Here is a 21,975-nt window from a genome sequence, read left to right as displayed (position 1 = left end):
GATTTGTTTAGAATATTAAAAAGGTCATAACTTTCTCGTTACTCGTGATAATTGACCACTATAGGAGTCTTTGGAAACCTTATTCCATGGGTAACAGTTGGGCATTCTCGAAATTGGATTATCTCTCCGTCGTTTTTCTGAAAAACGGCCAAAGGCTACTACCTTTGGATTTATTTAGAATATTAAAAAGGCCATAACTTTCTCGTTACTCGTGATAATTGACCACTACTGGAGTCTTTGGAAACCTTATTCCATGGGTAACTGTTGGGTATTCTCTAAATTGGATTATCTCTCCGTCGTTTTTCTGAGAAACGGCTAAAGCCTACTACCTTTGGATTTGTTTAGAATATTAAAAAGGTCATAACTTTCTCGTTACTCGTGATAATTGACCACTATAGGAGTCTTTGGAAACCTTATTCCATGGGTAACAGTTGGGTATTCTCGAAATTGGATTATCTCTTTGTCGTTTTTCTGAGAAACGGCCAAAGTCTACTACCTTTGGATTTGTTTAGAATATTAAAAAGACCATAAACCTTATTCCATGGGTAACAGTTGGGCATTCTCGAAATTGGATTATCTCTGCTGTCGTTTTTCTATGAAACGGCCAAAGGCTACTACCTTAGGATTTGTTTAGAATATTAAAAAGGTCATAATACTTTGCCCAAGTTCGTGGACCAAAAAAGATATTCCCTCTTAAATTAAATATGAAATTTAAAATCTTGATATTTTTCTAAACGTATATAAATAAAGTTGTTAGAAATCATATTCTAATAATTCATTTTCCTAGAAATCATATTCTAATAATTCATTTTTCATTTTTCCAGCAATCAAACCTGACCAATAAGTTTAGTAACTAGTATTCTGAAATAAAATAGTACTAATACTATATTTTAATAACCAAATTGATACAAGTGTTATAATAGTACTATAATTAGATACTTTACCCTTTATGAAATTGCAACAAATATTGCAAGTCGCATGCACGATCAATTGAACAAATCTTCTAATGAATGGTAATAACAACAAATATATTTTTTGTGGCTAACAATCAGGAGATACCGAAACCTCAAGATATAAAAATGGAAAGATTCAGAAAAAAAAGTGTGAATAAGAAAGGAAATAGAGAGGAAGAGCACAAAGTGATCAATATATCAAATTCCTCTCAAAGAAAAGATAAGATTGATCAACCTTTGCATCTCATTTGATCTGTTATTACAATCCAAAGGTTATATGTTTTCTCTATGTTTCGATTGTTAATGTGTTTGAATCTCATCGAATCTCATCTCATCTCATCACTCAATTCGTAACAAGTTTCTTGTGTTGTGTAGGTTTCTGAATGGCAGACGAATCTAAAAAAATGCGAAAGCGAGAGAAACCTACAATCGCTATCCCGAATCCGAACATAACCGCCATGAACACCATGTGCCGAGCATCGTCCGTACCGACATCCCCGGTCGGACTGGCCAATGCCAAAAGCCTCAAAAGCAGCTGCCTTTGCTCGCCAACCACGCATGCCGGCTCCTTTCGTTGCCGCTATCACAGGAACACGGTCCTCACGCGCAACAGCATGTCCGTTGGCGCCAAGCTCTCAGAGCTCGGGGCCAACATGCCTGTCGCCCCCAAGCTAGGAGCCGTTGCTGGCAATAGCGATGCCTCCTAATCATTGGAGCCTTTGAATAGGCTCTTGATTAATTAGATTGTGATGTGTATTGCTTTCTAGGCCTTATTATACAACTGTAACTTGTAGAACTTATGCAGATCCTATCTTCATGTTTGTGTTTGTGTTCGTGTTTGTGCTCGTGTCAACGGGCAACAAGCATCGACCCTGTTATAATCGAAAGATGATGATTTTATGAGTACAAAACCACCTGTTTTAACGCCTCAAAAGATCTCGAAAGCTTCGCACAATATATACAAACACGGATGCTGACCCGTCGCTACAAAGAGGACGCGGAATACTGGCAGCTTAAGTATACGCATATTGGACTACACGATTCTAACGGATACTTCTCTTTTGTTTTTACACGCTATTCTGTACACACGTCGTAGATTGTACCTCACATGGGGCAGGAGGCATCCTCCTCAGCTTCCTGTGGCATCATGTAGTTCCGACAGAGAGGGCACGTCGTGTTCCAGTAGTTGAGCCACTTCTCGAGGCACGCCTTGTGGAAGACGTGGCCGCAGGAGAGCTGGTTGATCTCGGCCTTGGGCACGAATTCTGTCAGGCAGATGGAGCACTCTTGCTTGGGGCATTGGTGGAAGAAGACCGACTCGTACTGCATAGAGGGCGAGTGGCTCCTGAACTCCTCCACGTACAACTCTGAGGGGCGTCTGCAGCACTCGCCTGAGTTTGAGGGCTCCACCGTGAAGTCCTCCCACGAAGATATGTTAATGCCGATGACGTTTAGGATGGAGCGGAACATCTCCTTGAAGATGGAGATGGATATGGCTGTGTTAGCCAGGATTACGCAGAGCACTCCCGCGTCTGCTGGAGTAGGGTACGATGAAATCGCCATTTTCAAGCCTGAATCCACACAAAGTCCAAGTTTACTACATTAGCCCAAAAGCAAACACACCGAAAGATTACAAGCTGCGATCATATGCATGAAACTCAGTGACAACAATCAAAAGTAAACAACTTGATTCCAGACAATATGATAAATTAACACGAACCCGACAACCCCAAACTCAACCCCGTCATTCTATCTAGCTAGGTCGATTAATAAGCATCAAGAACACATCCGACTGTCTTTCAAACAGCGAGAGATTGTCAGTTCTTGAGAAGAAATTGCAGCAACGAGCAATCTAGATCATGGGTAGATAGCTAGAGACATATAATGATTCGGAAAATTTCAAAAATCTTTTCTTTCCTACTTATTTACAAGATAATGGTTCTTCTTGAAACAAACAAAAGCAACCAAATCAAGAATATGTGCAAATAGAGGGGCTCATCTTTTTTGAGGTGTCAATTATATAGTTATATGCAAATCCATTTGCATACATACATATATATCTACAATTCACCAATAGGAAAACAGACAAGTGTCTTTGGTACTATGCAAAAAAAAAGGTGAGGATAACACATCCTACATTATTAGACCCACACCTCAGCCTGAGTGTCGATGTCATGTAAAAACCCCCATCAACATCGTCTAGGTCGAGATACTACCCCGTCCCACCCACGCCCCCCATCCGCGCCTCGCCCACGCCCCTTAGGGTAGTGGGTGCAATAATAAGAGATACACTAAAAGAAAACCCCACTTCTACATTATTACAAGCAGACAATTTTAGGTAAACAAGACATCTAGAATCCAAAAGCTCTTTCTTTTATCTTCTTCACCCCCCTTACCCCACCTCCAACTCTCTCTCTCTCTCCCTCTTTTATCTCTTAGTCTCTCTCTCCCTCCCTCCCTGTTCATCTCTCTCTCTCTCTATGTGTGTGTGAAATTCAAATCACAGAACAATATTATAGACTTCATTGATAAGAACCAAGAAACTGAATAAGTAACGGCTTTTTCCCATGAATTTCAGGAGAGAAAGTGAAATACTCAGCTTAGTTGGAAAGGAAGATCAAGAATCAGTTTTTATCCTCAAACAGATGCAAATAGTGATTAAGCCGCCAATCTTGTAAATCAGACTATCAGAATCAACATCATAAAAACAGAACACAATCACAAATCACAAGAACATCAAACAATAATTAATTAACTAAGTATCATCAACTGAAACAGGAAAAAAAAAACAAATATACCTAAAAACAAGGAAAAGGACCTCTGTAAATGGTGAGATCCACACAAAGTTGGAATCTTTACACACATAAATAAGTCCTCTAACTACTGCAATAAAACCCACCAAGATTGATTTGAAAAAGAAACAATACACGCACAAAACCAATGAATTAAAAATGACAATAACAAAAATCAAGAAACCATAGATATACTTACAAGTAAAGAGATTGAGCTCAATAAAAGTAGCCTTCTTTTATCCTAAAAATTGTGCAGTGGGATAAATTCAAGCAAAAAATGAGCTGGGGTTTGACAATGGAAGATAAATGTTGAGACTTTTTATCATTTTATGTAAAGATTGCTCTTAATTTATACCGCTGCTGCAAGAGCTGCTGACCCCACCACCAATTATCACTTTCCCCCATGTTACTTTGTCACTACTTTATCTGTGTTTTATTTTCTCCCACTAGGTGAATTGAGAGAGAGGAGAGCTCAACTTTATTTTTATTGCATAAACATATTTTTAGTGCCTTTCTTTTGAAGCATCAATATTTCTTACTTAAAAATAGTCCAAATGAAAACAATAAATTCTATAATAATATTGCTGTTTTTAAGAAATTTTTTATATTTATATAAAAATATACTTTCTCCGTCTACCATTTAAAAAACCATTTTTTCCTCAGATTATTTGATTTTGTAAAAAAAAGTAAAAGTAATAAAAAGTGGATGAAATATGAGACCTATTTTTTAGTACGTAGAAGTATTAGTTTTATAATAAAAGTATTAGTTTTATAATGGATTGTTAGTGTAAAAAGTTAATATGATGTAAAGTTCACATATTAAAAAATCTTAGATAACTAAAACTAGTAAAATGGTTCTAAATGATTAATAGATGGAGTATATGATTCTATCTAATCATATCATTGCTTGTTAGTTTATTTTAGTAAGGTCCCAACAACATATTTCTACATGCTTTATGACTTGTTTTCTTCTATATTTTCTATTCATTGTATGTATATATTTTATGCATATATAAAGATCTCATGTGATATTGTTGATCTAATCAGTCTATAGTCAAATCTATTATTTTTTTGCCAAGAATTCACATGCAGTGTACCAAATGCACATGTGCATTTTAATCAACAATTATCAAATTTGGCAAATTAGTATAATTGTCCAATTTTCTAGTTTTACTTACACATTTCATAATTATTTAATTTATAGAAACAAAATCTATATATTGTTGAATATAGAGATTACAAATTCACTTGCCAACCAAAATGTTTGATTAGCATTTTTCTTGCGAATGATAATTGCTTGTGTATATTAGCTTTCACAAATAGCACATAGTTAAATTCAATAAACATAGCTATTATAAATATGATGGAAGTTATAAATCTTTTTCATACTTAAATATTTTCATGTATCTTTGGATACGATCAAGATTTTAAAATAAAATTAATTTATTATCATTATGCATATATATGAACTTGGACTAAATAATACTCCCTCCGTCCACCATTAAAAGCCTCACTTGTATATATTAGTTTTAAATGATACGTGAGTGGAATGAGTTAGTGGAATGTGGGGTCTCTTTACTATTTATGGTAATTATAAATCGGGACTCTTATTCGTGGACTGACCAAAATGGAAAAATGAGATTCTTATTCGTGGACGGGGTAGTAAAGCCTAATAAAAAGAGGATTACAAAGTGCTTAAAGGCCCATTAAAGACCCACTAAAGGTCATTCGATGGCCCAACTAATACCCGCTAAAGGCCCAATAAGACCCAATGAAGGCCCATTAAAATGCCTTAGCATAGAAAGCAAATTCCTAAAACCCTGACATAAGCCCTAACTCAATTTGGGGGAAAGTTTGAGCGAAAATCTCAGAGGGGAAAGCGATGACAGAAGCAACGCAGTTGGTCGATGCAAAGAATGTCGGTAGGAAACGGAAATCGGGGAAAAAGAAGGGGTTGAATGCGAAGAAAAGGCGAATGATGCATCAAGGCGGTGAAAAGAAGGTTAAAATTAATCCGAAAACGAGGAAATTGTATCAGAAGAGGGCTAGGGATTACAATTCTGACGATACAGAAGAGGATGAGGATCCCCAGCAAGCTCCCAGTGCAGTTGCAGTTGACGAATCCAAGCAAATTGGTGATGGATTTGAAGGTGGATTATCTGACGATGGTGATGATGAGAATGAAGGCCTTGAGGGAGAGGAAGAAGAGGTATCGGAAGACGAAAGCGGTAAAATTCAGCCTGGGATTGTGAGGTTTTCCGAGGGGATTAAGGCTTTTAAGTCGGCATTTAAGAAGATTGTTAAGAAGAGTGCTGGTGATGAGGATGTGTTGGTGAGCTAATTTTTCTGCAATAATTGAGAAGAAATTTTAGTTATTTGTGTTTGATGTAACATTTGATCATGTGCAGGGTCCTGTGTTATCCGCCAATAAGAAGCTGTTAGCTGAGAAGCTTGCTGAAGAGGATTTGGAAAAGAAAGTGAAGGGGGAAGCAAAGAAGGAGAGGCATATGGTATTAAATTTTCAACCTTTGTGCTTTTGGGAAGCTTCTTGATTTATATATTTTCATTGTGTTGTGTTTTGATTGATTGTTTGGATATCTTCTGATGAAAAGATAAGCGAGAAGGGGCATGTGAAGCCTGCTGAATTTTTGGATGCTCATGAGAAGCTTCTGTTGGGAGTGGCAACTAAAGGAGGTATACTATTGTTTTATGTTGGTTGTTGTAGCATTCTTGTATTGTATACATTGCTCTCATTTTGGAACTCTGACTCTGGTTCTTATCGTGTCCATTGTAATTCTCGAAACTCAGTGGTGAAGTTGTTCAATGCTGTAAGTTTTTTATGTTTTATGTTATTCTGTTTCCCTGTTTCAGTTGTAAATGAGTGTGCTGTTTACTGAAGCTACTTTTTTTTATGCAGGTAAATAAGGCCCAGAATGCCCAGAAAGGTTTAAATCCTTTGAGAACAAAGGATGAGAAAGGTAGGACGAAAACTAAGCATATGAGTTTTTTTGTCTGCAGCATGCTTGGCTTTGATCATTGCTTTCTTGGTTTTGCTAAAAGTCCCAGATTTTATGGATTCCTGGTGGATGTATTTCTTCCCGAATTTGGGATTATATGTGCAATTTGCATCTCCACTGAAATTCATTGTTTTGGATGCTAAATTTTTTGAGCCTATTCTGGGATTAAATGGATTCATTATAGTACTATTAATTTGTTTTCTATCAAATACCAATCTCCGTACGATATGGTACTGTTATGAAATGTCAGTAATAAAGCAACGGAGGAAGGAAGCCTTCTTCTCGGAGTTGGGCAGGACATCAACCCAATCAGCTGCGACAGTTATCAAGGTCATCTCCGGTTCTGCATTCCTAGAGATCCATTTGATAAATGAATTTGTGCTATGACTCGTAGAACTTCTTCTGATCCAATTAAACTTATCTATTATTTGTCAACTTGCAGGTTGGCACCTCAAGTGGCTCTGTGGATGGCGAAGCTCCTGCATGGGCCCCTCTGCGTGACAATTACATGTTGACGAACCCCAAGTTGAAAGATTGGGATAAGATGCAGGTAATGTTATTGTACAAACCCTCTCTACTTCCTAGCATGAGATTTGATTTTGATACGATGACTGGCTGTCGTTGTTTCAACAAATCTTAGATACAAATCTTTGGCAATTTGGGCTTTCTCCTCACCCTCTTTGTACTTCTAGGATACAAATGCTGCAGACGACTTTCGCCAGGCATCAGATGCTGATTCTTCATCAGACGAAGAGTGATGCAAAGGATAAATTATTTGTCAATGGTGAACCATGCAAGTTGGATGAAGCTGCTCGGTAGTCGCTGTCTTGACCTTTCACACGATCTACTCCCAACACTTCCTCAAGTGAAGAAAATACAGCAATGCCTCTTAAGACCCCGAGCTGGTTTAGGGGGAAGAAGATTGGCGCCGGCATTTCTATGCTCTGTGTTGTAGGTGCATCCCATGTTATATATTCTTGTTTGTTAAGTTTCTGGCAATATATTTTTGATAGTCAAATTCAATGTTTTCTGGGATCCATTCCTGATTAATACGAAGGATACAGTGGTTTATTTAACATTTATTTTTCTCGTCATATAATAGACATTTCCAAAGGTTATACTCCTAGTAGTTTGTTTGCGTTCTTGTTTCTTTGTGCTACAAAAAGCAGTTAAGTAATATAAATATTATAAACATATGCTTCCTGAAAATTACAAATCCCAACATTCTGTAACTACTTGAACAATAAGGAAACACAAACACAAAATAGCAAGCAGTTGCGAAATACCACAGTCAAACAATCAATGACAAACAAAATTCACAAACTGATGTCTACATATGTATAAACAAATACTAGCTTTTACAAAAACAACAAATCTCAGCCTTTGTTCTAACACTAGAGCTATAATGAATGTGTTGCATGTCATCCAACATGGGGAAAGGAGAGAAAATACACAGTTTTAACTTTCTTCTAGTCCACCAAGATCTCAGAAAGACTATTTACTACTACGACAGCGTACGAACAACCACATTCCTCGAGTGAGCAAATTGAGTCTCTGCTATGTAGACCCAGATGCACTGGCCGCGAAGAATTGTTGTTCCACCATTATTATGAAAAATGTGTACCTTGAGAGGAGGGTGATGCTCTAAAGGTTGGAGGCTCTTTCTCTTCTCCTCACAGTCGCAGGTCACGCTAATTAATCTAAACTAGCTGATAAATGCAGGTGCAAATGGGTGATCCTTGTCTCCACCCAATGCAAATATACATGTGGAGCTATCAAGGGGAATGGAGAAATCAGCATGAGTCATCAAGCATTTTCTGTTCATACAATATAACACGGTCAAGGAGGGTTTCGTCCAGCATCTCCAGTTTAGTATTTCAATCGATTTATTTTCCACTCAGTAGCTCTTGCTTGGGCTCAGTGGATCATAGTCGTAAGTTTCACCAGCCTTGACAAAGCGTCCCTTCACACGCCTCCGTACATCTGCTCTTGCCTTGCGAGATTCGTACCTCACTTTCTTCTCAAACCTGTCGTGTCATTGAAATTAACATGTAAGAAAGAAACTCGAGATGAATAATAGTAGTAAATACTTAAATCAAAGAAGAGGGAACTAAGGAGGTTCAAAAAAATGAGAACAAGCCTTTTAGATTGATAAGCATCTATGAATAAGAGATGTAGCTTCGAGTTTTAGAAACTGTGCAGCTCTCGAGGGGTAATAGTAACATGAATTGAACAAAAATCTTACATCCGTGACTTCTTCTTCTCTTTGTACCGCATGACAGCATTGGTCCTACTAGTAGAAGGTATGGAACTCTCAGGACCTGGAGGGTACCATGGTGGGTCACCCAAGATCGCCAATGATGAAACTCCACAGTCTTGATAATCTCCACCAGTGGTTTCCCCAGTAAGGCCGGAAAATGAGAGGCCTGAGTGTGCCTGCTTCGTGAAACATAAGTTGGGCTCAGTTTTAGAGCTAATAACTGAATCTGCAGATGCTACATTGCTGCAAGCTGGTTGCATCGGATTTAGTCCTCCAGTCGATGATACCTAAGAAGTAGCAAGAAACCAAGTATCTTAGCCTTCCTATCGAGATGAGATGAGATGAGATGTTTCAGAAATTTCATCACAGGAATTACCTCAGCGGCAGAAGCACCTTGACAGTTGGATGTGGACATTTCTTTCATCCCAAATATCCCATCGTCACCAAAAATATTTTTTGGATTATCATGAGACATACCAAACAGTTCGTCATAGTTTTCAAAACCCATGTCAATCTCATCCATGTTGAGATTATCATAGCAACCATCATCCTCATACAACACACGCCCTTTTGCTCCAAATAAGGAAACCTGAAATGCAAGAGAAAGACCCAACACACCATCAGCATATTAGATAATAGACGAAGCCACCTTCACACGTCACTATACCTCAATACCCTCCAGTGCACAGAAATAGATGCAAACGGACTCAAATGAGGTCAATACTGTCACTGTTGACAAATTTGGTTATATGTAAACATAGGTAGATACCTTGGGCATGGAAGAGCTAGTAGATGCAGTCGGCTGATCCACATTCTGCAGCCTGTGATCAAGAAGATTTAATGACTCCATCCAACCTGCTGGTTTATCCAAGACCATATTAGGCTGGCTGTTAGCTTCCCCCCGTAATGATTCATTTTGCGTGTTAGCTTTTTCTTGGGGTTCTTGGCGATCTATTGTTCTGTTATCAGTAATACTCATTGAACCCATTTCCTGCTCACATGCAGAATCTCCGACTGTAGGAGAATTGACGAGAAAAGGCCAAACAGCAGAAAGTTCTGAAAGCGAAGGGCAGCCGGAGTAACAATTAACAGGTTGTCTCTTATGTGCGGGACTTACATTTGAATTAACATGTCCCATCCAATCACAATTCTGACAAAGGGATAACTTCTCCTCTATACATCGTACAAAAGCTGGTTGAGAATTGCATCTTTCACAAACAAGTGTCCTCGGGTGACGCCTTGAAAGGGCATTTGCAGAATGGACAGTGCAGTCACAAGACAAACATAAACTAGCTGCATCAGACCGACAGAATACTACAGATCTTTGCTCCCCACAGAAATCACAAAGATATCCCATGTTTCAATTCGTCTACCACTTATTTGGATTTCAGCCCAGAAACCAGGTAATCTAAGAATAGTAAAGTTTTCCTCAAAGAGAGTTGGAGTTGGGCAATGCTCCACGATCAGATATATAACACTATCTGCAGCAAAATGTATTGTTATCGCAAGGAAGGTAGCAGTTACCATAACTAAATAGTTCATGCAGCACTCAACTTCAATAAGAGCTACATAAACAAGATTCACGAATATTTACACACGGGCAGGAATAAAAGTGAGTGGTGGCTACAAATAAAACAATCCCAACAAGTACTGAATTAAGATACATGAAACGGGAGTGGACAATTTCCATCAGATCGGAAACACCGGCTTACTTTATAACTGAAAAATGCAAGGACAAGTTCTATGTATCAACATAGTAATACAGTTACATTACTAGAAGAAACAATAAGAGAAGCCAATAGCAGCAAAATGCACTCAGACGCATTATAAAAAGATGTAGACAAGAGCAAAAAGGTGCTTCATGGCTCCAACCTCCAACATGTTATAAATCAAGAATCCAAACTAAAAAGCCAATATTTATGAAGATAAAAAAATGATGAATTTAGATATTTTAGAACTACTACATATCTACAATACAGACATATTTACTGTCACAAAAAAACAGCCATCTTCGTTTGTTCCTTCAAAACACACACCAATCTGTTCATGATTTATACTACTCCATATAATAGTGCCCAAATTAACTGCAAATGCTCCTGGATGACATGAATATACTGGGGAAAAAAGGATAAACAGTGTATTTATTTTATATTAAAAAATCATGACATAATAGCAAAATTATAGCTCTCGGTTTTCAAAGATATGTGACACACATACAGAGAGTGAGAGTGAGAGAGAGAGAGGACCAAATCCCTAAAATCTCTGAATCCCAGCTAAATGGATTATTAGATTCGGACAACTATATTCAAAGGGAAAAAAAGACACATAACAAAAAACACAAGCTTAAGCTGAAATCCCCCAAAAATCAAATTAATCAAAAATAATCAACCAGAGTTTATAACAAAAGATGAGAAGAAGAAGAAAACCAAAAGAAGCCGGCATAACAAAAAAAGCAAAATCCATTTCCCAATACGCTAGAACCCTTACTTCCTTTCCCCTAATCAGCAAGAAAAAAAGGCATCCAACAGCCAGTTTCTATCAAGAGAAAGCAGAAGGGCTTTTTCAGCAAGCTTTGAATCTCGCAAAAACCCTAACAAACAGCACAGAAAAAGATAAAGATCTGACCTTTCTCCAAGGGATTAGCTCTCTCTCTCTCTCTCTCTCTGAGCTGAGCAGACAAGACTGCGATTTTGGGGGCTGAGTTGTTTGAGAGAAGATGAATAAATTAATGGGAAAAGTGATAAAAAGTGCAGAGAGAGAAAGTGCAGTTGAAGAAGAAAGGGTAGTGAGGTGGGCCCCTGTCCTTTTCATGAAAAAGATATGCTCATTTTTTCATTTCTACATTTTCTATTAATTATTAGCAATAATTATTTTAGTTTACTTTATTGTCCTTTAAAATTTGTGGGGGATAATCTTGTTTATCTAAACCAAAGCATGTGCAGGTATTATTTTTATTAAATGACTTGTATAAAAGTTGGGAATTTTCATTAAGCACAAACGAATTTTTATGGAGTAGTTGGACTTATATTAAATTTAAAGCTTCCAACTAAATGTTTAGAAACAGATAGAAGTAGTAATACATTCGATTTATTTTAATCGAAATAAATTTCATAAATGAAATTGTATTTATGTTAGCTGGAAGTTGATATATTGACTGATGTGCAAGTGCAGAAAAAGTATGAATGTTGACTATTTTGAGAAATAATTAAATGTCATTTTTAACGTTTGGGCGGTGTTAGAATATAGAAAAGTCGTATTTCTGTAAATTAAGATGAAGAAAAAGGAATTTAGAAGCTACAAAGATAATTAATGAATCCTACTAAATTTAATATTTTTAATAAATCAAATTAAAGTGTTCCAATATAAGTAGTTCACCAATGTTCTCTATCTCTCTCTCTCTCAATTTAGTTCATTGGGTAAGTTTCTAAGTTTACAATAGTGTATTTTTTTACTATTTAATAACGTGACAAATATCTTCGATCACACAAATACATCTGAATCACAATTAATAACGTCTTTAATCAATAGTTTTAATTCAAAAAATTTCAAAATAAGTATAGTTTCTTTTTATGTATCCATAGAGTAATGACTAAAGAGGCTAGCTTAAAAGCTACCAGCAATACGGACTAAAAAATAAATATTATACTACTCCATAAACTACCTATTTAAAAAATTATGGAGTATAAATATTAAAAGGGCACCACTGTTATGAAAGATGTGATTATTTAAATAGATAAGGCAATTAAGGAAATATGCAATGAAAGATATGATTAATTAAGAAAAAGTTGTTGACATATTACAAAAATAATTTGTATGAATAAAGTAATTAAAGCAATAACAAACCAACTACTAGAAAAGGTTAAAGAAAAGATTTTTTTTTATATAAAGGAGGATAAGCACGTGGCGGCAAAGGAAAGCAACAAAGTTTTGAGAGTTACCGTACACGTCAGCTTAAACTTTGGGGAAAAGGTTTACAAACAATATTTAATTTAGGCTTTTATTTGTCTTTTAATGAGCATTACCAAAATAAAATTAGTTTAGGAATATAATATAATCACTTAAAACGTAACCATAGAAAATATTGGGCCGGACCAAAACCAGTGCCTAAGGTTTTATGGCCCAGTTCAAATTTTGTTCAATATGGGCCCATGAATATTTGGCCTGGCCATATGTGCCTAAAATAATTTCCTATCGATAAATATATATATACTCCAGTCTTGGACTCTTGGTAGTGAAATGCACGGAATTTATTGAAAATTTGTTCAAGTAAAAGAAATAATAAGATTGAAAAAAAAATTGTTGAAATATTGTTAAGTGAAGTTGAATAAATAGTACTAGTAGAAAGAAAAAGTTGGATAGAGAAATAGAAAGAAGTTTCTACCTAATAGTGGATGTAAGAGACAGAATGCTAAACAAGTTGGAAATTCGACAAGCATTCAATTCTCAAAAGTAGGTGAAAGAATGAAGAAACGACCTGCAATGAGGCAAAGGCTGCGTTGTTTGTCGGTGCATCCTGAACAAGCTCGGGTTTTTGCTTGCCAGATTCAGCAGAAAATAGGTTTCCTGCAAGAGAAAAAATGAGGACCGGTTTTGTTTGCCTACTGTAAGAGATAAACGCATAATGCAATAGAAACATTGAGCACTGTAAGTATACTTGACGCAGAAGAGTTCATCAAGAAAAGGAAAGAGAAGTCACCTATTCAAGCAAGAAAGGTTGAATGTTATGGACACCTTCCTCCCAGAGTTAAAATTAATGAAACAAAGCATCAGATCAAGACGATTCACTGCAAATGAAAGCGACAAATTAAATGAGTGCAGGGATTCTCAAAAATGTCCTAACGTGTATGAGAATATCCCAAAAGACGTGTGCATTTCTTTTGGAAATCCAAGGGAATAGTATTTCATCTCCACTCCTCAAAGCTCTCAAACCAAACTTCAAGAGCTCATTTGTTTAATTATTCAAGTGTCTTGATGCAACAATCTACAGGTGCTTGTATAGCTTTCAAACTACTGCCCCAGAGAATTCGTAGTTGGAGTGCATACAGTACAACTATTGAGAAACTAATAGCATAATATTAAGGTGTAAGGGGGAACTACATGAGACGTTACAACTAACCAGACCTGATGGTGGAGAAAAGCTTGACCATGGCCTGGTTTTGAAACTCTGTTTGTGCTGATTGTACCTCCTCAATAAAGTCAAGTAAGGAACCTAGAAGTGAACTTGTTACCTGTAAACCAAAGAAAGATAAAGAGTAATAAGAAGAATTATCTTACTATAAATTATGATAAATATAACGAGGCACCTGTTACTTACTTGAGTTTCTTCATTTCTTGTACCAAGGTTTTTGTATCCACATGCTTGTGAGCAGTCTCAGCGTTAAACACAAACCGAAATGCTATGCAAGCATCCGTATTTGGAAAATTCTGTGAAGCAGTAACAGTTTTGGCAGCAAGATATTGAGTTGATAGCAACACAACACATACATTAAACATCTCAAGTTCACTGCAGTATCACCTTTGTGATGTTTGTCTCATTCAACTTAAATGAGTTTCTGACAGTAGATTTAGGACCAGTGATGAATTTTATGCTGCAACATCATTGATAAAATTAAATTGAAACATTGAGAGGCTGCAGTAAAGATACTTCTACTATCACAACATATGAAAAATATATACCTCTGAATAATTAAGTCAGGTGATCCAGGATAAACATTGTGCTGACCATTTAAACTGCTCATGCCTTGGACCACCCACACCTGGACAAAGAGAATACATTTTACTCCCACTTTGACATATAATGGTCCCACTTTTTCAATTAAAAATTAACCACATAATTATTTCTCCCAGCTCCCGACAAGTTTCCCAAGCTTGATTTGACTTCTACACTCAAATTTCTCTCCACAAATTCTAATACAATCACCAAGTTTAGATATTAAATCATTACACCCAAAGCCAATCCTCCAAACTTTCCCCATCAACCCCTCACGGGCCAGTAATATTGAATGTGTCATGTTGCCCATGTATCTCGTTTTATATACATTTGCGATCATACAATGTTCAGTGTGCAGTTTCCAGTCAAAACTTTTGGCAAAAGTTTTTGGTTGCTCTTACCACAGCAGTCTCCCCAGCCATAACACACCATCACCTCCATTTTAATGAACAAGCTAGGTGACAACTAAATAAGATAAGCAATGTAACAACTAAAGATATACAGAGAGCAACATCACTCTCGACCCACTACTGTTCTTTAAAAATTATGTGGCAAGAATATACACCTGTGTATCCAGACGAATAAACATAAACCTGTGAGAAGTCTTCTTTGCCAATTGTTCTGTTACCATAGTACTTGTTTCACCAACTCAAGGTTCAGCTTTCAATTTGCAGCATAAATGAAATGTTCTTGTCAAGGTTATCTAAAGCTTCTAAGGTCAGGTCAGCCTCATTGTAGTTAGTTTATCATGGCAATTGGCAAACCTCGCAAAAAGAATACATCTCACTTTTCAAACATGATTTGACATATGTAGTAAATCAAGCTGAGATGAGATGAGCTTCTTTCTAACCAATACCTTCATAGTTAATGATAGACTATTATAGACAGGTGTGAAACGGTTCACTCCCACTTCAGCATAATGTATTTGGTTGTCCAAGTCTCAGGCTGAAACTATTAAAACTGAACATCAGAAGCTGTGTGCAGTTTCAAAATCGTGTGTGAATATGAGAACCAATTGCATATCACCTCTAGCTCAAGAGGCACTTTACACATTAAGTGGTACTGACAGGGGATATGAAGATCATGAATGTAAATGAATCTGTTTTCTTCCAATTGCAATGAGTGTGACAGAATCCAGGACAGCATCACAAGTTTCCGGTGTAGGAAAATTCAGTGCCAAACGCAGAAGCAACTAGATTGCTAACAGTCAGTGATGTAATTGTTTACAAGTTTGAGCAACTTATTCGATTCCAGTGGTGACGAGTAGGGTAATCACTTGTGGCATCACCCTTAGATCCTGTCTTTCTACGAAAAAACTCAATATGGATAGATAAATATTTTGGTGGCAAGGGAAAAAACAATATACCAGCAATGGCGGCAATTGAATTTGTGCAAGTGAAATTGTTTGTTTGAAACAATAACCTGATTCTAAAAATCATGAACGGAGATTATATATCGTTTGCTAATTTAGCTGCCAGATGATGAACCATAAAATTATAAACAGTAAACACCATTGATCAGTAAAACAACAATCGAAAAGTAGATCCCATTATTATATTCAATCACTAAGAAAACCATTCAACGAAAACAATAAACCGACAGAAGAAGACAGAAAACAACCATAAAAATAGCCAGGCAATGAAACTCGCCGTCATTCGAAGAGGCAGAATCCTTCAAGCTCCCCCCTGAGGAAGGCGATCTAATCGGCTGCAAAATCGACCTTTGCATTTCCATGATCTCTTCCTCAATGCTATCACTGCCATCATCCTCGCCACCAAACACCTTACCGCGTAATCTGAATCCAGCTGGCGAATCGTTGAACTCCTCGTCACGGTCGAAGAAGTAAACAGATGTCATCTCAGCAAAGCTCACCCTGCGAACCCGCTTTTTGTTCGGAGCCACCGCGTCGGAGTTCTCAGCCGCCATGTGACGGCGGTATCCGTCGGCGTTGTGTTCCTCCTTGGAATCCATGACAAAAACCTCTGAATTACTTGGAATTTTTTGTGGGGTTTTCCACCGATTGGAACTAGGGCTTTTGCATTTTCCAGTTTTGGAGGGAAAGGGGATGCGGATTTTTATATGTTTGAATGAAGGGGTATCAACTTTTGGAAATTGCATTTTTTACCCCTAGAGTTGTAAGAACATGAAAAATGGCACAATTAGCGGGTGATTAATTGACAAAGATTAAGGACACAATTAGCGGATGATTATATACAAATAAATATTTGGAGAGTCTAGTGTTAGAACATATAATGGGTCTGAATTGAAACACATTCACTCATTTTTTCTATTTGCAAGATGATGCAACTATTTGCTATGCCATTTAATTTCATTAACAAGCTAGTACTATCTCGTAGTACTTATGTGTTTAACACTTTGGTGTTTCATTTTACGTTTCACTAATCATCAGAGGATTTAGAGTTGTCAAATGACTCGACTAAATCCAACTTGATTGAATCAAAATAAAAAATATATATATATTTAGCCACAATTCCACCAGCCCGACAACAAAATAGCTTTGTCCATATTACAATTAGTCTACATAGTTGAGTTTGCGCATGTACAACAAGACGTGGTTGAACATCACACTGTTTCTTAGACTCAAAACAAGTGCAAGTATTATAGAACTAAGAGATTGGGACTCAATAAACTAAACTACGGATGACATTCCCGGCAAACACGGAAAAACCAGCTCAACACAGTTTTCTCTTCTCACAACTTGAACATCATGATCATCACCCATACCAAGCCTCTTTGCCATCCCTTGAAGTCTTGGTCGGACTTTGGACCATCTTTTCTTTGGCCAAGTGCTCTCCAATCTGGCATGTTACATGTCAAATCAAAATTAAGAAGAGTCTATGAAGAAGTAGAGCTAGTTCGACAAAAGAAGATAATTAAGGGGCATAGTTTGATCAAGAAAGGTAGGTGTAGGTTAATGGTGAACACGTTCTAGTTCAATTTAGAAAATATGTTTTCCATGGCATTGAATAGAACACATCCTCCTGCATAACTCTGCAAGATATTGAAAAAATCATTGTACCTCGAGATCCTCTTTAGGTTCCAACAAAACTTCATTCAGAGCACAAGCTAAGACTGGAGGCCCATAATTATCCAACAGCAGAATAGACACCTAAGTTTGTACCAACGGTTTGGGACGTTAGTTAGGCCGAAACTCAGAGAATCATTACGCAATAAAACTACACAAGCCACAGATTATTGTGATTATGCACTCTGCGTTTCTGGGCTTCAAAATTGGGCTCAGCCCGTCCCTTGTTTGACCCATTTATTATTATTATTATTATTATTATTATTATTATTATTATTATTATTATTATTATTATTAAAATTTATAAACTTTGACCAAAATTTGAAAATGACTATCCTTTTACCACACATTCTGTTAGATTTTAATTAAGGTTGGGTATTGTCTAATTCATTTATTCTGATATATGGTTGAATAACTTATATGCGGATATTTCAACAGTTATTCGTATTTGTTAATATTTGGGCAAGAATCAAGATCACTGATATTGCCGATCACTTACGATGATAACATATTTGACTCAAATACGAGGTCTGCTTGACACCATATTAGACGTTACAAAAGTTGGGTAGGGTCTCATTCATTAAAGCATAGTACTCACTTGATACTTATTGAAACAACTCACATATGAATATTTCAATACATTTTATGTCACTAATACTGTATATTAGTTAAATGAATGAATTAAATTTTTTTGTTATACCCTAACCCATCGCTAAGTCTTAATTATATACAGCTATGTAAAATTTAACGTTAGCGTTTTAAACAACGTAGCGTGATAAATTAAAGCATCGTTTTACTTCTGATAAACAATATCTATTAAATTAATTAAGCCACTAGTATCTTGGTGAACAAAACTTTGTTAAATGGTAAATATTTGACTTTAAAAATAAAATAATAAGCAAAATGAAAGCAATCGGTGCCTTAACGAATCATTTAAACTCCAATCTCCAAGTACCAAAGGTGCTTTGGGAATAACAATATTTCAATTGGTACAAGCAACCTTAATTGGTTGCATTGAAGAATAGAATATAAAAAAAATGTTCAATGAATATTATCATAAATATTCGGTTTACAAAATAAATAATGTCCCTAATCAAAGCAAATTGTCATAACCTACTATTTTCGATAATTCAATGGAAAATGGCTGCATAAAATATAAAAAATATAAATTTACTTAATTACTACTAGTATTTGTGAAACTCGAAAGTAATTTTTAATCCGTATTTGAAACGGATAATTGAATCAAAGGTGTATTGATCGGATCACGAGCCATGAATGATGGAGAATAATAAAGGAAGAGCATAACTTGAGCTTTAAGAAACCCACATGCATGTTCGAAAATCCCCATGCAAAAAATATTTTTTTAATTAATATATCAAAGAATATAACTGTGATGCAGCAAAGAATTGCAGCTTTTGATCAGTTTTATGCAGCTGCACCAGTCAAGTAATGAATATATTTTAACTCCACAACTAAATAAATTTATAAATTAATACACTCCAAATCTTGCCTCAATCAAATTTTGCTATTATATGTAGGTTGTTAGTTCACACAAACACACCCCTTCCCTTTCTAAATGTTGCCATCAAGAAAGTCACATTGGTCTTCATACTTTTCAATCTCACCTTCTGCATTGGCTTTCATACTTTTAACACCTTTGCTTCTCATTTCCTTCATTGCGTTCGATTTGGGCCCTCACAAATCGCTAGCAACGTCGTTTTCTTGGAAGTCGCTAGGGTTTCTAAGCTCGTTCGAATTCAATTCATCTTACAATACTCATAACGATCACGAGAATAGCAACTTGAACAAGGTCTCCGATGCTATAGTATTGAGAGGCAGAGGCCCAGCACAATCTAACCTACTAGTAAGTTTATATGTTAGTATTTTTTTTAATTAAATCTATATCTATATTACTTTGGTACCAAACTAAGTATTTTTCATTTTCTAGAGAAAAGAGGAGTCGTCGCTGCCAAACCGCGACTTATCAAATGCGGAAGCACGAGGATTTGTGAATGGTGGGCTACATAGACGGTATAGCCGATTAGAGAAGAATGAAGCGGTTTTAGCCAAAGCACGACTTTTAATTAGAGAGGCTGCTACAAATAGAAGCTTAGTCCCATCAATTGTTGAACACGACTCTCACTATGTGCCTCGTGGACCTATTTATCGTAACCCCAACGCGTTTCATAGGTATGATTAGTCGGAATTGAGCTTGATCGAACTTGTTAGTTAGTGAAGTGTCGATCTCGTATAAACATGTGCACAAAAGAAGAGTATAAGCTTAAATTAACGGTGTATACAATTATATAGATAGAGTTATTTAAAAATAACAAGCAATCTAAAGGCAAAATCCAGCCCTAACCCTAACAAGCCTAGTTTGGGTGCAGGAGCTACATAGAAATGGAGAATGTGTTCAAAGTGTACGTATACGAAGAAGGGGAAGCTCCGGTGTTCCATGGCGGGCCTTGCAGGAGCATATACTCCTCGGAGGGAAGGTTCATTCATGAGATAGAGAAGGGGGGTCGATTTCGAACCAAGGATCCTGAAGAAGCTCATGTGTATTTCATGCCTTTCAGTGTGGTTGCGATGGTTCAATATCTGTACGAACCGGAGTCATTTGACATTACTCCCATTGGCACCACCCTTGTGGATTATGTCCAAACCATCTCCCACAAGCATCCCTTCTGGAATCGAAGCCTTGGGGCCGATCATTTCATGCTCTCGTGTCATGATTGGGTACGCCTACGTCTCTCGAGTACCACTTTTAATATTAGATTTTGGACTAGAGGTCAATTTTGGTACTCTTAAACATATGTCCAAAATACGAACTTGGACTAAAATATTCACTTTTTGAAAAACAAGTCCGTAAAAAAGGACCACTCTATCAAGGGTTTTGGACCAAATTCGTATTTTGGTCAAATGTTTAGGACTAAAATTGACATTTACTCTAGATTTTGTTTCTTATATTATTTGGTGGTATGACAGGGCCCCCACTCGAGCTCCTACGTCCCGCTCATGTACAACAACTCGATCCGAGTTTTATGCAACGCCAACACGTCCGAGGGGTTCAACCCCCTCAAGGACGTGACCTTGCCCGAGATAAACCTCAAGACAGGCGAGGTCACGGGCCTCCTTGGCGGGCCGCCAGCAAAGGAGAGGTCCATCCTGGCCTTCTTCGCGGGTGGCCTACATGGCCACATTCGGCACCTCCTCCTCGAGCAATGGGAGGGGAGAGACGCGGACGTGCGAGTGTATCAGAAGCTCCCGGACAACCTCAGCTACGAGACAATGCTGAGGAACAGCAAGTTCTGCCTCTGCCCGAGCGGGTACGAGGTGGCCAGCCCGCGGGTGGTGGAGGCCATCTACTCGGAGTGCGTCCCGGTGTTGATCTCGAAGAGCTACGTGCCACCGTTTAGCGACGTGCTGAAATGGAACAAGTTTGCCGTTGTGATTGATGTGGATGATATAGGTAAGATCAAGGAGATTTTGTCGGGGATTTCTGAGGCTAAGTATTTGAAGATGCAGCAGAGAGTGAAGCAAGTGCAGAGGCATTTTGTGGTGAATCCAACGCCGGAGAGATTTGATTTGTTTCATATGATTCTGCACTCTGTTTGGCTTAGGAGATTGAACTTGAAACTACGTCGTTCTATCTAGGGTTTTCATCTTTGATTGAGCTTCAAATGTTTGCTTCAGTCTAGATTTGAGTTTTGATTATTTGTGGTAGTGGTGCGGTTCGAGTTCAAAGAATTTGAAGTGGAGATACTTAAAGCGAAAATCTACTTATATTCATACGTTGTTCAAAGAATTTGATGTGGAGGTACTTATAAATTGCAACATTGCAGTTGGTATATAAAAATTAAATAAACTTTTTAGACGAGATACTAAAAGAGAAATTTGACCAGTCAAGCTCGTGTATGTGTATTAAGAATGATAGTAGTATCTGTTTTCTGACTAATCTCGTGACTTTAGTTTATTTATTTCAATGTAATTGACTAATTCCAATTGATAACTAACTCCAAAACCACAATCAATTGGAGTAGTATTTATAGATTATGTCCTACCCTACAAGAATTGAGTTATGATGTGATCAAAGTAGATTGTGATAAAAGATAAGATGTTAATGCGATAAACTCGAATTTTCAAGACGTACTTAACTTGGTGAGTTTCGAATTAATCTTTAACACTCATGTGTTTTTT

At 37.1% G+C, this 21,975-nt stretch overlaps 4 protein-coding genes across 7 annotated transcripts; 2 read left to right on the top strand and 2 right to left on the bottom strand.

The window, feature by feature from the left end:
- Positions 1–1,887: 1,887 nt before the first annotated feature.
- On the bottom strand, positions 1,888–4,090 carry LOC125186294 (probable E3 ubiquitin-protein ligase XERICO). 3 transcript variants are annotated; one of them, XM_048082646.1, is made up of 3 exons: positions 3,945–4,076; positions 3,752–3,836; positions 1,888–2,524 (listed from the first exon to the last, which is right to left on the bottom strand). In XM_048082646.1, the coding sequence occupies exons 2-3, from the start codon at positions 3,816–3,818 to the stop codon at positions 2,058–2,060; spliced, it is 534 nt and encodes a 177-aa protein (XP_047938603.1). In that variant the 5' UTR covers positions 3,819–3,836; positions 3,945–4,076; the 3' UTR covers positions 1,888–2,057. The 3 variants fall into 3 exon arrangements, with proteins under 3 accessions (XP_047938603.1, XP_047938604.1, XP_047938605.1); XM_048082647.1 differs by lacking the exon at positions 3,752–3,836 and having other exon boundaries at positions 3,945–4,090; XM_048082648.1 differs by lacking the exon at positions 3,945–4,076 and having other exon boundaries at positions 3,772–3,807.
- Positions 4,091–5,576: 1,486 nt separating this feature from the next.
- Positions 5,577–7,838, top strand: LOC125186786 (RRP15-like protein). The gene is made up of 8 exons (XM_048083230.1): positions 5,577–6,077; positions 6,154–6,255; positions 6,358–6,439; positions 6,554–6,573; positions 6,663–6,723; positions 7,013–7,092; positions 7,205–7,312; positions 7,455–7,838. Exons 1-8 carry the CDS (start codon positions 5,628–5,630, stop codon positions 7,518–7,520), a joined length of 969 nt encoding a protein of 322 aa, XP_047939187.1. The 5' UTR covers positions 5,577–5,627; the 3' UTR covers positions 7,521–7,838.
- A 239-nt stretch (positions 7,839–8,077) lies between these two features.
- Positions 8,078–14,773, bottom strand: LOC125190921 (zinc finger protein CONSTANS-LIKE 9-like). 2 transcript variants are annotated; one of them, XM_048088343.1, is made up of 11 exons: positions 14,699–14,773; positions 14,538–14,610; positions 14,337–14,446; positions 14,144–14,250; positions 13,719–13,806; positions 13,497–13,585; positions 11,648–11,719; positions 9,792–10,503; positions 9,399–9,611; positions 9,008–9,309; positions 8,078–8,789 (listed from the first exon to the last, which is right to left on the bottom strand). In XM_048088343.1, the coding sequence occupies exons 8-11, from the start codon at positions 10,377–10,379 to the stop codon at positions 8,660–8,662; spliced, it is 1,233 nt and encodes a 410-aa protein (XP_047944300.1). In that variant the 5' UTR covers positions 10,380–10,503; positions 11,648–11,719; positions 13,497–13,585; positions 13,719–13,806; positions 14,144–14,250; positions 14,337–14,446; positions 14,538–14,610; positions 14,699–14,773; the 3' UTR covers positions 8,078–8,659. The 2 variants fall into 2 exon arrangements, with proteins under 2 accessions (XP_047944300.1, XP_047944301.1); XM_048088344.1 differs by lacking the exons at positions 13,497–13,585; positions 13,719–13,806; positions 14,144–14,250; ... (1 more) ...; positions 14,538–14,610; positions 14,699–14,773 and having other exon boundaries at positions 11,648–11,753.
- Positions 14,774–19,354: 4,581 nt separating this feature from the next.
- On the top strand, positions 19,355–21,561 carry LOC125190569 (probable glycosyltransferase At5g03795). The gene is made up of 4 exons (XM_048087899.1): positions 19,355–19,642; positions 19,727–19,968; positions 20,166–20,514; positions 20,764–21,561. Exons 1-4 carry the CDS (start codon positions 19,355–19,357, stop codon positions 21,430–21,432), a joined length of 1,548 nt encoding a protein of 515 aa, XP_047943856.1. The 3' UTR covers positions 21,433–21,561.
- Positions 21,562–21,975: the final 414 nt, after the last annotated feature.

The sequence above is a fragment of the Salvia hispanica genome, chromosome 5, assembly GCF_023119035.1.
Source record: "Salvia hispanica cultivar TCC Black 2014 chromosome 5, UniMelb_Shisp_WGS_1.0, whole genome shotgun sequence".
NCBI lineage: Eukaryota > Viridiplantae > Streptophyta > Magnoliopsida > Lamiales > Lamiaceae > Salvia > Salvia hispanica.
The sequence above is the reverse complement of the archived record's forward strand: the minus strand, read 5'-3'. Positions and strand labels throughout refer to the sequence as shown.

Coding starts and splice junctions, on each gene's coding strand:
- LOC125190921 (XM_048088343.1), bottom strand. CDS start 10,379: ATGGGATATCTTTGTGATTTCTGTGGGGAGCAAAGATCTGTAGTATTC. Junction 9,612..9,791: donor CTAGCTCTTCCATGCCCAAG/GTATCTACCTAT, acceptor CTTGCATTTCAG/GTTTCCTTATTTGGAGCAAA. Junction 9,310..9,398: donor AAGGTGCTTCTGCCGCTGAG/GTAATTCCTGTG, acceptor GCTACTTCTTAG/GTATCATCGACTGGAGGACT.
- LOC125190569 (XM_048087899.1), top strand. CDS start 19,355: ATGTTGCCATCAAGAAAGTCACATTGGTCTTCATACTTTTCAATCTCA. Junction 19,969..20,165: donor AACCCCAACGCGTTTCATAG/GTATGATTAGTC, acceptor GTTTGGGTGCAG/GAGCTACATAGAAATGGAGA. Junction 20,515..20,763: donor TGCTCTCGTGTCATGATTGG/GTACGCCTACGT, acceptor GTGGTATGACAG/GGCCCCCACTCGAGCTCCTA.
- LOC125186294 (XM_048082646.1), bottom strand. CDS start 3,818: ATGTGTGTAAAGATTCCAACTTTGTGTGGATCTCACCATTTACAGAGG. Junction 2,525..3,751: donor GTCCTTTTCCTTGTTTTTAG/GTATATTTGTTT, acceptor GTGTGGATTCAG/GCTTGAAAATGGCGATTTCA.
- LOC125186786 (XM_048083230.1), top strand. CDS start 5,628: ATGACAGAAGCAACGCAGTTGGTCGATGCAAAGAATGTCGGTAGGAAA. Junction 6,724..7,012: donor GAGAACAAAGGATGAGAAAG/GTAGGACGAAAA, acceptor ATGAAATGTCAG/TAATAAAGCAACGGAGGAAG. Junction 7,313..7,454: donor AAGATTGGGATAAGATGCAG/GTAATGTTATTG, acceptor TTGTACTTCTAG/GATACAAATGCTGCAGACGA.